This window comes from Perca fluviatilis, chromosome 5, assembly GCF_010015445.1.
Source record: "Perca fluviatilis chromosome 5, GENO_Pfluv_1.0, whole genome shotgun sequence".
NCBI classification, from domain to species: Eukaryota; Metazoa; Chordata; class Actinopteri; order Perciformes; family Percidae; genus Perca; species Perca fluviatilis.
Window position 1 is genome coordinate 25,215,828 of NC_053116.1, and position 15,806 is coordinate 25,231,633.

Consider the following 15,806-nt stretch of genomic DNA (forward strand, 5'->3'; position numbering starts at 1 on the left):
GGGATTCATGTTAAATGGAAGAGGTGTGTGTGTGTGTGTGTGTGTGTGTGTGTGTGTGTGTGTGTGTGTGTGTGTGTGTGTGTAGAAGGAGGAAGTACAGTAGTGCTTGCTATTTTTTTTTATTATGTAGAAGCCTAGCTGGAGAGGAAACCTGAAAGGAGAGGTTTGCCAGGAACACACAAGGGCAAGAACAGGGAAACAAAAACAGGATGGCTCTCAGGCCGACATGGAACATTCTGGAGCAGAAGGGCGTTGACAGAGAAAGTCAGTGACAGTGTAACAGGAGGAAACCGTGTTCTTCCACTGTGTTATCTCTGTTGTTCCTGCTCAAAAAGAGGCTGGCAATAGATCCACAAAAGGTGTGTGTGTGTGTGTGTGTGTGTGTGTGTGTGTGTGTGTGTGTGTGTGTGTGTGTGTGTGTGTGTGTGTGTGTGTGTGTGTGTGTGTGTGTGTGTGTGTGTGTGTGTGTGTGTGTGTGTGGGTGCACAATTGCATGCTGATATTGAAAGCATTTTATGATGCACTTAAGCCTGCCTGCACTCTGATAGGGAGGACATATTAAAAGTCTTTTGTAATGCCAGTTTAATTCATCAGATAAATGACTAATATTTTAATGACCACATCAAAATCCAAATGGAACAAATGCTCTGTAAGTTAAGTAACTTTTTTTGTGTGTCTCCCTCTAGCTGTGCAGTCTCTGAACAGCCTGAATGACCAGATTGCAAGCATCATGGTGACTGGACCCAAGCCCCTGGAGCAGGAGCAGCCTGTCTTTCCTCCTCCTGAGAAGGAGCCACTGCAGAAGTCCATGACCCTGATGAGGCACCTCCTCGTGGATGCACAGGTAAAAGAAGCAGTGCATACACCAGCATGTGTAGTTTCTGAGTCCTAGAAATGTTCACCAAAACTAATTAAATTCAATGAAACCATCACAATCAGTGATGGTGGTTAAGTACATTAGTGCAATGCTTATGTGAAGAGTTTAACTGTGATGCACAATTATACATACACATGTATACAAATTTGGGCTGTTGACCAATTGCATCTGTGAAAGCATTCATTCTAGCTCTGCAACACGTCCTGGATGAAGTCACAATGGTTGCATCTCATATCCATTTAATTACTTCCTTGAGTCCTCCACTTCCTCCCATTACTTCCGAAGGAAATCATGGGAGGAGAGAGGCAACGAGCAAATGTGGTGTTGTTTTTTTTTAATTTTTTATAAAGGCATTTTAAGCCTTTATTTCTGACAGGACAGCTTAGACTTGAAAGGGGAGAGAGAGGAGGAATGACATGCAGCAAAGGGCCGCAGTTTGGAGTTGAACCCTTGACCGCTGCGTCGAGGACTAAGCCTCTTTATATGGTTGCGCGCTCTACCAGGTAAGCTATCCAGGCTCCTGCAAAAGTGTTTTAGAGAGATGAGACGTCCTTTACTCTGAAGTGTCCCATGAATTTGTCAGCTGTTTTGGGCGGAGTTAGCAACACCTTCAGCTGCACGGCTTCCAGGAGGGCTGCTCTTGTGTATCCTCGCCTATAGCTCCTCGATGATCCCTCCTCGATCCTAGCTCCTCGGTCCTCAGGGCAGAAATAAGGCCTTTGAGATGGCCTTCACCGAGGAGGGACAGAACAATTTCCGGCTCAGCCGAGGACCGAGGAGTCGAGGAGCTATGATATATAAAGGTAATGAGATGCAGCCAATGTCCCCACCTTCTGGCACCATCTATTTTGAGTGAATTCTTGCTGTGCCACTTTCATGGTGTGATTATGGCACTAATCTTTATGGTGTTAAAAAAGATGTCTGAAGTGGTTGACATATATGTTATAGACTTCACCTTGGGCAAGCTGTGATGGGAATTTTTGTTTTGTTTCTTTTTTACTATTTTCTGACATTTTAAAGACTAAATGATTGATTGCTCGATACATCCAAAAAAAATAATGAAATAAATAATAATGGATATATTAATAATGGAATAAAATAATCGTTAGTTGCAGACCTTTATGCAATGCTGTGAGATTATCTCGGACTGATGTAAAACAAGACACATGTAATCCACCTTATAAATTGCTGGCTAATGTGATCTCGGAGAACAAAGGTCAGAAAAGACACTTGAATTTATGAAACCAAAACAGAGAACACCCTAGTTTGTGCCAATACCTGGCACCCTCGTGGTGTAGGAGTACACTTCATGCTTCATTTTGCACCAGCGCAAATTGTTTGTAAAGGCACAGAATGCTATTTGTGAGCTGCTCCGACAAAGGGCCCCAGATGGAATGAAAATATTGACTTTGTGTAATAGGGGTGCAACAACAAGGTTACATTTCCTCCATCAGACTCAATTGCCACTTAAATTCCCTCAGTGTGATGATGATCCACTGAACAGGACATCATGCTAGAAAGTATTCTAATAGTTAATGTGCTTTTTCTTGCCCCCCTCCCTCTTTGACTGAATCATCCTCCAAGTCCTCTTATTCAGAGGTGACCCCAGTGTCCATAAAATGAATTTTCAATCACCCTAGTAAGCAGCTGTGAAAATGTTTGAGGATTGATATTTGTGTACTACTAGCGTGGCAGCTTTGGTTAATAAATGAATTTGCTGAACTACTATTGTTGCGTCAAATGGAGACGATGGGGACACGACATCATTGGCACCCTCTCTCCTACATCTCTCTCCCTGAGATTTCTCCTCTCGTTTTGCTTATGTTCTTGCCGATAATTTACCATAACCTTTGTGAGGGAAGAGGAGGAAGAGGAGGAGATGAGAGGCTGGATTCCTACGAGCTCCAATTAGGGGAGGGAGGATGCAGCCTGATGAAGTGGCAGTGTCAAGAGTGTGATTGAGCTGTTTGCGATTTAATGCACATATGCTTGTTGTTAATTGGTTACAGTGTCATTTGTATTCCCTCGCACAAATACAAATTAATTTGTGCTGGAAAATGTACTGTATGAGCTACAGTGTAACAGATGTTGCTGAATAAAAATGGTCATGAACTAGGTTGCAAGGCTTTAAGTGCTTGCTGGTAGGCCATTTTTTATGTTATCATTTATATCAAACTAAAATGAGTTACCACACAGATCCCAACAAAGTACCTAGTTAGCATTTCTGTCTCTTTGATTCTCTAAGTCTCACGTCTATTTCTCTGTGAGGCTAAAAAAGCGTGTTTAATGATCAAAGCTCGAGGAAAATGCACTTGCACACCGGGACAGGGGACGTAGAGACAACTGAGTGACTGCTGACTGACATTGAACGCTCCTTTTTCCTTCTTTTTTTTTTACTTTATCACTTTATCTCTCATTCTCCCTCTAAAAGACAGGCAGCCATCTTTCTTTTAAAAACACAGCAGATTGTCTTGTTAATTTACTCACTGTCCAGGTACTTCTCATTCTGTCGTCAGCAGTCTTTTGAATGTTATTCTTTTCATTTTAGTCCTAGCACAAGTGAAATATCATGAAGCAGGTGTCTGAATCAGAAAGGACTACTGCCCTTTTTTGTTTCCTCAGAACAGAAGCTCCATGTAGTATAAAGTGGCTGATGTGTCAACATGGGGAGCATAAAAAAAATAATTCTGTATATTTAATTTGTCAGGTCCAAACTGTAGTATGTAACACATGGTGTTGGCAGAACAGAAAACATTAATGTCCAAAACATGAGATATTTGAATATTACATTAATTTGTTTCTTTGGTCATGGAAAACCTTGAAATGTGGTCTCCAGACAGTAGATGGTTGGACAAATAATCCCTGACATTTTTTGACAAGTTTGTTTATAAATGTTCGTGGACATTTTCTGTTTAATGCCACACCAAATGACAAAATCCCTGATTTCTCTAATCCCCAAGCAAACTACTTTGAGAAAACTCTGGCTAATGAAAATATTTGTTTAATAACAAAATAAAACATTTGAATATAGACCCACATATGTAGGTGGTGAAAGAGAATTATAAGGCTAGACAGAAAATAGTTTTACACAAATTAGATAATCATGGCTGTCAAATTTGGCTAAAATAATGATGAATAATTAAATTAAAATTAAATATTATAAGTTTAAAAAAAAAAATGTGTTTCACAAGAGCTATACATACAGGGCTTGACATTATCTTTTTTACTCACCAGCAAGTGTGGCTGGTGGTTTTCCAAAAGCTACTAGCCACTCAGCATCTTTACTATCCGCTATTTTGTGGAAAATTAGGTTTTATTTGAGTAAAGTTGACTATGGTTTGCTACAATTAACTTGAAGAACCAGATTTATAACCCTTTTAAATGTTAATGAGCACTATACACCTAAATCAAGATAAAATATATAAAATATAACACTGCAGTGATCAAATATTCAGCTCTGATAATGTGTGTAAAGCTCATTTTTGTATGAAAACATGCAATTGAATAAGACGCAGACATAAAATAATAGCTTCTCATGCATTGGCTAGGTGGTGCAGGGGTGTAGAAGATTAGTTGCAAGTAGTTGAAAGTGATTTGGAGCGCGCTCACGTGTCACTAAACAGCCAGCAAGCGCCCTCGGTGACAGGAAGCGGAGCGTACAGAACAAATGTCCTTTCGCTTTCTTTGTACCTCTTCTGCAAACCTATACCTTATACAGTCTATGACCTGTACAGACGCAACTGTTGCCTCAGCTTGCCATGTCGCGTGAACGGAGCTCTGGGGGATATTTTAAGGAATCACAGCAGCTTGCTGGTCTGGTGTGCCGTACGGGCCACTGTACTGCGGGCCATGGGCTGCCGCTGCACACTGGGTCACAGCTGTGTTCCTGTGTTGGGCGGTGGCACAGTAGGCTTCTCCATCCACCAGTGTTACAATATAAAGGCACGCCACCCGCCAAAGTGGCTAGTGAGAGTCACTGTGTTATGGCGGGTGCTAATGTCAAGCCCTGGATACATAGATTTAGAATGGAGAACTGGAAAAAAACACATGGATGATTTTGGTAACACTACGTGATTTATTTCTTCTTGTCAAATCCATTTAGAATCATGTACGATATCATACAATGAGTACCAAAATTGCAACAGATTTTTTGTGTATTTATGGCTGAGATCAAATGAAATAGGTTGCCACTTTAATTTGTTTTTCTTCCACCTTGACAGATCACCTCCAGTTCTGCAGTGACTGAGGGGGGCGCACCACACCAGCTGTGAAACAGTGACTTAACGGGCCCTATTTCAATGATCTAAGTGCATGGCGTGAAGCGCCTGGCGCAGCTGCGTTTAGGGTGTGTACGAATCCACTTTTGCTAGTTTGACGGTGGAAAAAAGGGTCCATGAGCCAGCCGCATGGTTCAAAAGGCTTGTACTTAGTGTCTTAATTAATCATAGGTGTGTTTTGGACATAACACGCAATAAACCAATCATCTCCCATTCCCTTTAAAAGCCAGGCGCGTTTGTACTTTTGCTATTATGATGGCGGATTTGCTAAGCACGAAGGAGAGATTTTCAGTAGAAGAAACTGATATGCTCGTGCGTGAAGTGAAAGCACGCGAGCAGATCATATAACATTGTAATATTTTTATTTTTAATCTTTCGTTTGTGTGCTGCTGCGTGTCTTGTGTGTGTAACAAGCATAGTGCGCACGCTGAGCCTAGGCACATTTTACTAATGTGCTGTTAAAATAACAATGAAATGCTGCGTTATTGACTATATACCAGGTTTTTGTTGGTCAATGGCCTGTCCCTGCAAGACCAGCACGCCCATGGGCGCACAGATGGGCGCAGGTGCATTTGCTATTTAAACGACGTTGGCGCTGGACGGAAAATGACAACTGCGTTGGTCTTTGCGCTGCGCCGGGTGCAAGATAGGGCCCACAGAGGTAGTTGACTACAAATCTCTGAAAACCTTCAGGTTCCTAAATCTTCCTTCACATTTTCTCAATTTTACCATGACATATCGTTAGAACATGGCAATTTTAACAAACCACTGCTATTGTCCTGCAACAGACCGCTCACTGCAGAGGAGCTCCGTGTGGATCGTTCTTTTTCTCCAGTGGCCCATATGTTGTGTATCCTGCAGTCAAGCTGGGTGGAGATTGGCTGCTGAGCTTTTGCCACCGACCCTCTCGCTAACTCCCCTTCCCGTGCTGTACCCGGCTGTGACAACATTAGCTGTGCTGTCAGTCATCCGTGGAGGGAACGGGGGGAAGGAAAGAGAGAGTTTCAGCACAGGGGGGACATGGACGCAGATTGGAGGCCATTAAAAGTGACTTTGACAGTGACTGAGTGGAGACACTGATAAATAAGATCTATCTGACCCTCTCTGACCTCCACTCTGCTCTAATGATCAGCGCAGAGCTGCAGGCACGTCTGTCACTCTTACAGAAAAAGCAAAGCAGATTCATGTCTTTCTTTACTAGAACAAAGTTGCACAAAATTTTAGAGCTAAAAACAATGAATATAGAAACATATCGGATCAATATTTCATGTAATGAAATTTTCACAAAAAGGCGGTAATTGTGAGCCCTTTTTAATACGTATTGACCACAGAGCAAATCAATATTGCTGGCATTGCTGGCTATTCTGTGAGGATCAATGTTGTACGGCTGTAAAGTGTACAAACTTAGCTTCACAAGTAAGTATTGTAGAAGTCCTCTTTTTCTGAACTCGGTGACATGATAACAGTATTTATTTGTTTGTGTGGTAATTTTAACATACAGCCGCACTATTTTCATATTAATAGTAGGTCAAATGGCATGTAATGTAAAAGGGTGTCAATCGTAGTGATGAACCCACAGACAAATTGTCACCCAACTCTGTAGTTACCTTCAGCTCCGTGTAGCATTTTTGTCTTCATGCTCATTGTTTTGGTTTGATGGCTCAGTCTCAGTGCTCTCATCAACCTCATTTCCAAAGCTAATGTTGCTCCATGTCTGCTCCATGTAAATAGGCTTTTCTAACATGTGCATGTCATACATGTACAGTATATTACTGATGTAAAAGTTGATAAAAAGTCAATGTTGTGTTTACTGCTTGTTCTGCTACCCCCATGTGGCCAAAAAACTAATTAATACGACTTATATGACAGCATATGCTAAAGTAATAATCCCCGATATCTACAGTTAACGTAGATATCGTATACCTCAGACTGAGACTGTATACTTCAGTCAGTTGTGTCGAATCAAATGCCTATCCTGTCTCCAAATTAATATTTCAACAAAAAGGATTGACTTCGATATATATTAACCACTAGTGCTGGACCTGTGCCCAGGGTCATGGAAGAGCGCAGGCTGCCCACAGTCTCCGAGGACTGGGGGGAGGGGCTGAGTGTGTGATGGGTCTGGTGGGGTCATTCTGTCTCTCTCCGACTGGGGCCTCAGCTGGCCCTCCAGAGCACGGTTCTTACCCATGCATAATACATCCCCTTAGTCCCATCTGCCCTCTCAGCCCTTCCTCGGACTCCACCAGGCCTGTCTAATAGGCCTGGCTCCAATGAGCGACAGCCAGATATGCTGCCATGTGCTGCTATGGTGATGGCTTATTGTGGCCCAGCTCAATCCCAGAGTGTGACAAATAAGAATGGAAATTGGGTAATTTGGTTCAGAGAGTTTTGTCTTCATCTTCTGTTGGAAATAGCCAGAGTGTTTCCTGGGTGTAACTCTGCTGTCAAAACCTCCAGCAGTATTTTCATAATACTCAAATTTACTCGCCCGAGTTCATGGTTTCAGTGTGTTGTTTGAAAAAAGTGATTCTCTCATATCGAAGGCAGGAAGCTTGAACTTGAGGTCATTTGTTTAGAAGTCTCTTGTGATTCTTACATTTTCGATTAGTTTATTCTTATGTCTGTCTACCTTTCCTCAGTTATAATTGCCCAAGCTCGGTAAATGTTATTCGCAGCGATGGTAGTCATACAGACAAAGTCCAACCACTGTCATTGTTAATGCTGCTGCGGTCAAGAGCATTGCACTTAATGAAATGCTCAGGGATATCTCAATAATTGAGTAGATAGTATCCAGAATGAATACGTAAAACTGTCTTTAACGCTTTATCTGCTACTTGCTATCTTTTTCTTTCTTTCAGCACACAAAAATGTAATTGTGGGTGCGAGATGGATGATATTACTCCTCTAGCTGGTGGATTTATATGTTGAGGGGATTGAAAATTACGTCTTATCTTGTAAGGAATAAATTGAAAAACATATCATTATGAGAATACATTTCTGAATGTTGCCTGCAGAGAAAAGAGCTCTCTGACATAGTAAAACACTTATGGTATGGGAATTGTCATGAGTCAGTAGGACATAATGTAAGAAACTGTATCCTTAACATCGATTTGAACTCTGATAATCTGTGTGGGAAGTCACACGCATTATTATTAAATGTGTAAAAAAGGAATAAAAATCTTTATACTTTATGTCCCCCTTCGTGTGTGTTACCAGCTGTTTAGATATTACAAGGAGCAGCATTGATGAAATACAATATTAAAGCTGAATTTGAAGGCTTATTAGATGCCACAACAAAGCACAGCAGTTTATAATAATGAGGAAGGATTTTACAACTCACCACAGCAGTCCTTTTATCCTCTGTCACAATGATTGCCAGGTAAACAGGAGAATTGAAAGTTGAGCCAGGTTCAGAATTTTGTAGCTGGAGCTGCAGCAGCATCTCATTGGAATGAATGAGGTCACTGCTTTACATTTTGCTGACCTGACTCTTAAAAACTATGGATTTCTAAAAAAAGCATGATATTACATGATCGGAGGGCTACATCGACTATGACCAGTTAAAAGTCAATTCACATACAGTACAGAGAGAATTAGACTTGTTGGGAAAACAGACTTTTGGCTTGCATTAAAGATTATTCTGCTAGATTACCTTAATATTTTCTGTAACTTGACATGTATTGGTAATTACTTTGGTTACACTTTACTTGAAGGTATCTACATAAGAGTGACATGACACTGTCATGAACGTGTCATAAACATAAACAATCACAAACGTTTATGACATAATACTTCTTTTATTAAGTCTCATTCAGTTTTTGTCATGACAAGTTATGGTTAGGGTTAGGGTTCATGTGTCATGACTGTGTCATGTGTTCATGACAGTGTCATGTCACTCTTATGTAGATCCCTTCAAGTAAAGTGTTACCATTACTTCTCTAAGCATGTGACCAAATACACTCTTTTTCAGTTTGCATCCTAAATCAGAGTGGGACTGTCATCAGAGTGAAACTCGACCACCAAACATTGCATTTCATGTTATATGCTAGCCTAGAAATCTAGACGCACCCTAGTGGCAGCAAATGTAATTTGCAGCCAGGGTCAGTCTAGCAACTCTCCGTTGGCTCGCGAGCTGGAAAAACTAAATTCTGGTCAGGCCAATCACATCGTGTATAGAGTCAGTGGGCGGGCTTAACATAAGGACGGCAGAGTTGCGACGGTTCCGCGTGAATTCCCTGCTACTTGAACACAAAGAAGATGGCTGCTGCCTGCTGGCTGTCTCTTTCGAATTGGCTTTGGCCGTGACTCTGGAAGACTTGGAGTTAAGCACTGAAGTCATTCTTAAAAAAGGAAGATGTGTTGGGAGTTTCGCCGACCGGATACAACAAAAGTTTAAAGGAACACGCCGACTTATTGGGAATTTAGCTTATTCACCGTAACCCCCAGAGTAAGACAAGTCGATACATACCCTTCTCATCTCCGTGCGTGCTGTAAAGCTGTCTGACGGCTCCAGCGGCATCAGCCCACCACAGAACAGGCAGGTGAATGGTTCCAGTAATCCTACTGCTCCGAATAAGTGACAAAATAACGCCAACATGTTCCTATTTACATGTTGTGATTTGTAGAGTCACAGCGTGTACAAAAAACAACGTAACATGAGACACAGTCGTCTTCTAACCATAAACAATCCGGGAACTATATTCTCAGGTGGAAGAATATAGTATATAGAATATAGGCGCAGTAGGCTAGTTGGAACCAGTTACCTGCAGGATCTGTGCTGGGCTAAGCTAATGCTGGAGCCATCAGACAGCGTTACAGCACGCACAGAGATGAGAAGGGTATGTATCGACTTGTCTTACTCTGGGGGTTACGGTGAATAAGCTAAATTCCCAATAAGTTGGCGTGTTCCTTTAATCTTAAGTTTAATAATATCAACTAGCGTTGCTCTGGTTGGTTGTAGCGCTATCCTATTATATTTGAAAGACAACCGTTTATCTCACCCCATGGATTGAGCCCTGCCAATGGTGAATTTCCAGACCCAACATCTTGATGTGGGTCTGGCTTGTCAGGCTAGTTCTATGCACTACTCTAAATTAATTTGAATAATGTGTCTTTTGTGCCGTTTCTAAAGTTCAAAAAGAGCTATTTAGTATTCTGAATGATTGTAACGGTTTGTTGTAGCCTAGAAATCTAGACGCACCCTAGCGGCAGCAAAATTATTCTGCAGTCAGGGGGGTCTAGGCACTCTCCGTTGACTTGCGAGATGGAAAAACCAAACTCTGGTCAGGCCAATCACATCGTGTATAGAGTCGGTAGGCGGGCTTATGGCTGCTGCTGCTGGGAACAGCGGTCTTCTGGAAACCTTGGAGTTAAGCTTTTCTTTGAAGAAAAGAATAAAGAACGGTACACAGAAATCATTCTTAAAAAAGGAAGATGTGTTCGGAGTTTTGCCGACCAGATACGGCAAAAGTTTAATCTATCAACTAGCTTCTCTTCCTTCTTCGTTGCTCTGCCTGGTTGTAGCGCTATCCTATTGCGTGCAGAGGGAATTTGAAAGACCACCATTTATATCGCCCCTCGGATGGAGCCCTGTCAATGGTGAGTTCTCAGACCTAACATCTTGATGTGGGTCTGCCTTGTCAGGCTAGGTTTGTTGTATAATATACTACACTATACTGTTTGGGGTATATGTTAGTGTGTTTGCACATGTTGTCACATCCTTGAAAACACTATATCAGTAAATGGTTTCCCACAGCAAAAGTCTGTGGGGACACAGATAATCTTTCCACTCACCTTACATCTAAAGACCCATTATATGGAATAAATAATGGCATGTTTCCAGCGAGCTCTCTGCAGTGAAAACTGAAAATGACTGGTCTATTGATTTGGGAGGTGCGCTTAATGGAGCAAGGGAGAGAGCTGATGATTGTGCAAGCCTTTAACACACTGCACAGTTCCAAAGCCCTGCTCTCAACAAGCTTTAACCCTTTCCATCAGAGGTCAAGGTCTGGCTCTAACAAAGACATGCACAAGCTATGGGAATAGCACCACAACATGGCTAATAAATAACTAACTGAGATAAGATCCATATCAATGCAAATCAAACCAGCTATTAGGCTAACTGAAATAAAACCATGCCAATTTAGGTATGGTGAAGGGTATGTGATGATGTGGGGCTATTTTAATTCCAAATGCCAAGGGAACTTCATCAGGATGCATAGTATCCTGGATCCATGAAATAACTGGCCTTTAAAAATAAACATCTGCCTGCCTCTATGGGAATTTAACATATGGGTATGTATAATTATGGCCCATGTATTTTAAGGAAGAACATTTATTTATTTACAATACATTATTCATTCACAAAAAAAATTGGTGTCCTTAAAAGGTCGGACTTTTCTTCATTTTTTTAATTAAGGCATTAAGATCAATTTCCAAAAGATGATTTTTTTTTATTCCTCTTTTTAGTCAACTTTAGCATGGGTATGAATGCTTATGAGCAGCACTATATATATTTTAATATATCCTAGGCTATTTATTTCAGATAACTTTCATTTACATGTGTTGCAGCTGTATATTTTCAAACTGGTAAAGGAAACCCTGCATTTTATTTTAATCACAATCTGTTTTGATAAAAGAGCTTGTGAAAAGTGGCTTTGACTTAAAAGTGAACATTTAGCCCACTTTGTAAAAAAATACAGAGCTATATATTGTGTATCGCCATTCAGCGTTAAAGCTGCTGTAGGTAAGATTGTGAAGATCCAGGACTTTGCCAACAAATTTGAACATCAACAACTTCTCAGGCCCTCCCCTCTTTCTGCTGCAGCCCAAACCGTCTCCTAAGCCCCTCCCACACAAGGGAGTTTGACAGAACTGCCGGCTGGCATGTCAGACAACTAAACACTAACACAATGTTTACTCACCAACTGTAAAACGATGCTAACTAGCAGGCTAGCGTTAGCCATTTCAGCATCATATCAGACCGACCACTGCGCAAACGTTACTATTATCCTCACCAACATAGCTTTGTGGACTTTTGACTACTAATAACCAAGTGAAAGATAAATCATTTATGGTAATTATGTTACCTGTCGAGAAGAAATGTGGCTACATCTGCATCGTTCTTCAGATCTTTAAAATCCCGGAGCTCACGCCACCTCTGAAAAGCCACTCCAATATTCACCCAGAGTTTAGGGAAACCTTTCTGCAGCTCGTGCGGAGGGAGGGGGGAGGGGAGAACGCTCTTATATGCGTGTGCCTGAGCAGTGATTGACAGGCAGATAGACCCCCCCCTGTGGCCGTGATTGGAGAAAATCAACCAGGAGCGGTGGAATTTTGCCAATTGCACTACAGGCTGTAGGTGGTGCCAGAGGAGCTGGATTTTTTTATATTACATAATTCATGTAGTTCTACTGGGACATAAGGTCAGTTTCAGCAAATATGACAGAAAGTTAGTTTTATAAGACTTACCTACTGCATCTTTAACGGTGACGCGAGGAAAAATTTGGGTGCACCTAAATTTTGTGCTGGTGCACCTAAATAAAAAAGTAAGGCGCACCAGTGCAACCAAGGCAAAAAGTTAGTCTGGAGCCCTGTGAGTGATAAGGCTGGTGCAGCTTGATCTGGCTGTATCGAATGGTTGTGAACCCCATTAGGGATACAGGACCTTTTTAGGCTGTAAGTTGGTACAGATAAAGGGGATCACAATACAGGGTTTCCGTGGGGTCTTAAAAAGTCTAAAATTTCAAAATCAAAATCTTAAATTATCTGAAGCATTGTGTTCTGGGTCTTAAGATTTTTAAACAGGTCTTAATTTTCCTATGTCCATGCAACGCTACCTCTAATGCTCTTTGAAAAAAAATCCATAGTGTTGTAGGTCTGCCTTTTGCTAGTCCAAATATAATTTTGCTCTATTACAATTACAAATCAGACCAACATGCAGCTTATATTGCAGCAAATCAGCTTTCGTGTTATGTTGCCAAAAGTCTTTTTCGGATTGTACCACAGACATAAAACGGATTTTATTTTTCAGCTATGGGGAAGTAGCCTAGAAATCTGGATGCACCCTATCGGCAACAAATGTAATTTGCAGCCAGGGGGTCTAGCAACTCTCCGTTGGCTTGCAAGCTGGAAAAGCCAAACTCTAGCCGGGCCAATCACATTGTGTATAGTTGGTGGGTGGGCTTAACATAATGACGGGAGAGTTACGGCGGTTCTGCATGAATTCCGTGCTACTTGAAAACAAAGAAGATGGCTGCTGCTGCTGGCGAACAGCGGTCTTTCGAATCCGCTTTGGCCGTGACTCTGGAAACTTGGAGTTGAGCTTTTCTTTGAGAAAAGAACAAAGAATGGCACTGAAGTCATTCTTAAAAAAGGAAGATGTGTTCGGAGTTTTGCTGACCGGATACGTTAAATCTATCAACTAGCGTTGCTCTGCCTGGTTGTAGCGCTATCCTATTGCGTGCAGAGGGAATTTGAAAGACAACAGTTTATCCCGCCCCTCGGATTGAGCCCTGCCAATGGTGAGTTCCCAGACCCAACATCTTGATGACCTTATTTATAGGCAAAATACTGTAGAAAACATATCTTTTGATAAAGATTCATAATTATCTGACACATGCTTTTTATTTGTTCTGGCTGTGAAAGCATTTGGTAAGGATTGAGTATTATATGCTATTAGACTAGACTGTCTAACATATATGTCTATGCATATATTGTTGTTTGTAATGACCCAGAATACAGAACTTGAGGGAAAGGAAATCAATTCAATACCTTTTTTCAGTACTTTCCCTCTGTAATAACAAAAAAAATTATTTCAGTTGTAAAACTAATTTCAAACCTATTTATACTATCTACTTAGAAAATTTTGTTATTTATTTAGAACCTTTTATACTCCACGCAAAATAAAACCATTCCCTCTCCCCTCCCAAATATGTCCCTACAACCTATTAAAAAAAATTATTAATTTCTTACACTGCACTGTAACTTTTATTCTTGTATTTGTATCTTATTCTATTTTAGCCTGTTTTTATTTTCTGTCTCTCTATTAAACTGCTCTTTAATGTTTTAGCGTTTTGAATTGACTTGTTGCACGCGTACGTGCATGCGCGCCGGGGCCCCGCTCTCTGTCAACATGCAGAGAAGACAGAGAAGCTCGCAGGTACCGAAATTTGGCACCGTTTGATTTAACGTGAATCGGTCCTCGGTAGTAACCACGTAATACGGTTGGTATCCCAAAATGTATCGTGTACACGTGTGCATGCTCTGGCACTGCATAAATATTGATATTATTTTATTTATGTTTTTGAAAGTTCTTTGCCGTGTGCCAGCCCACCTGAAGCCACTTACAGTATGCCATGGTTAAACTTATAAGATCACAAACTAAGAGAATCTGCCAACTACAGGATGATTGAGTTAGTAGCCTGCTGGTCACACTGGCTGAGTGCTCTCCCTCTTCATGTGGAGAATAGTTTCTGTCTCAGCGAGGCCGGCCCACATGTGATACAGCACACTCCTAATCTAACTTGCTCATCTATTGATGCAGGCTAAGTGAAAACCACAGTTGATGGGACTGCTGCCTCAGGTGTGTGTTTGCGAGTGCACATGAGGTAGTACGTTACTATGGAAACAGGCCATCAGAAGATCATATAAATCGGAGATATAGGCGAAGAGGTAATAGCCAAAGCTTGTTTTTTTGTTAGTCCCTCTTGCTCTGAGTTTTTGCTCCCTGTTTCCTCCTTGTGTTGGATTCTTAATATTACCTTGCAGAACCAGCTATCTCCCAAGATTAAAGGCTTTGCCCTCAATTTTAAATGGCTTTTCAGACCTATGTTGGGCTGCCTCTGACGCAGATGTGTGCCGTGTCCATAGCTACATTATTTAATGCAGGTAAAGTCATGACCCTTGGGTGTGACTCGAGATGAAAATGCTTTAAAGTGCCCATATTATGAAAAAAATCACTTTTTCTGGGATTTGGGATGTTATTTTGTGTCTCTGGTGCTTCCACACGCATAAAAACTTTGAAAATCTACACTGCTTTTTACGTCACTAGCCGAAACGAGCTGGCTAACCGCAACCGTTAGCATGCTAGCGTTAGCGTGCATGCTACCTCGTTCTCAATAGCAAAGCACTGCTACAACTCACACAAGTTCACCATAATCTACAAAAGAACTACTTACATGTGCGCCCTCGTTTAGAAGTTTCCCAGCTAATCCTGCCTTGTAACTGACCAAAGTCAGAGAAACAACCTTTATTTTACTGTCTATGGAGCTAGCTAGCTGACATGATCTACATCTGAGCTACTGTGCATGTGCGAGTGCAATCAAAGATAGTACAGAAGAAGAAAAGAGGTCTCACTCTGTAGCTAAGGTGAAAAGAGGATCTGCAGCAGTGAGAGAGAGCTGTGCAGTACAACAAAAATATGGTGTTTTTTGAAAATTAAACCATGTAAACCTATTCTGGTACAACCTTAAAATACATTCATGAACCTGAAAATGAGCATAATATGGGCGCTTTAATGCATTGTCTCATGTATGTGTATATGTGCGAACATGCATGTGGAGTCACCACTGTCTCAGTTTCTGTAACCTGCAACACTGTTCTGACCTGTTCAGACCTTGTCTTTATGTTGCCCAAAATTAACTTTGGAA

General features: G+C 41.3%; 1 protein-coding gene across 2 annotated transcripts in view; it reads left to right on the forward strand.

Annotated features, from left to right (window-relative positions):
* The window catches only part of LOC120558931 (kazrin-like), a 217,245-nt gene that overhangs the window by 27,122 nt on the left and 174,317 nt on the right, over positions 1-15,806 (forward strand). For both annotated transcript variants that reach the window (XM_039800292.1, XM_039800293.1), the window contains exon 2: positions 687-844. In XM_039800292.1, the coding sequence (XP_039656226.1) occupies positions 687-844 (158 nt within the window). The remainder of the gene's footprint in view (positions 1-686; positions 845-15,806) is intronic.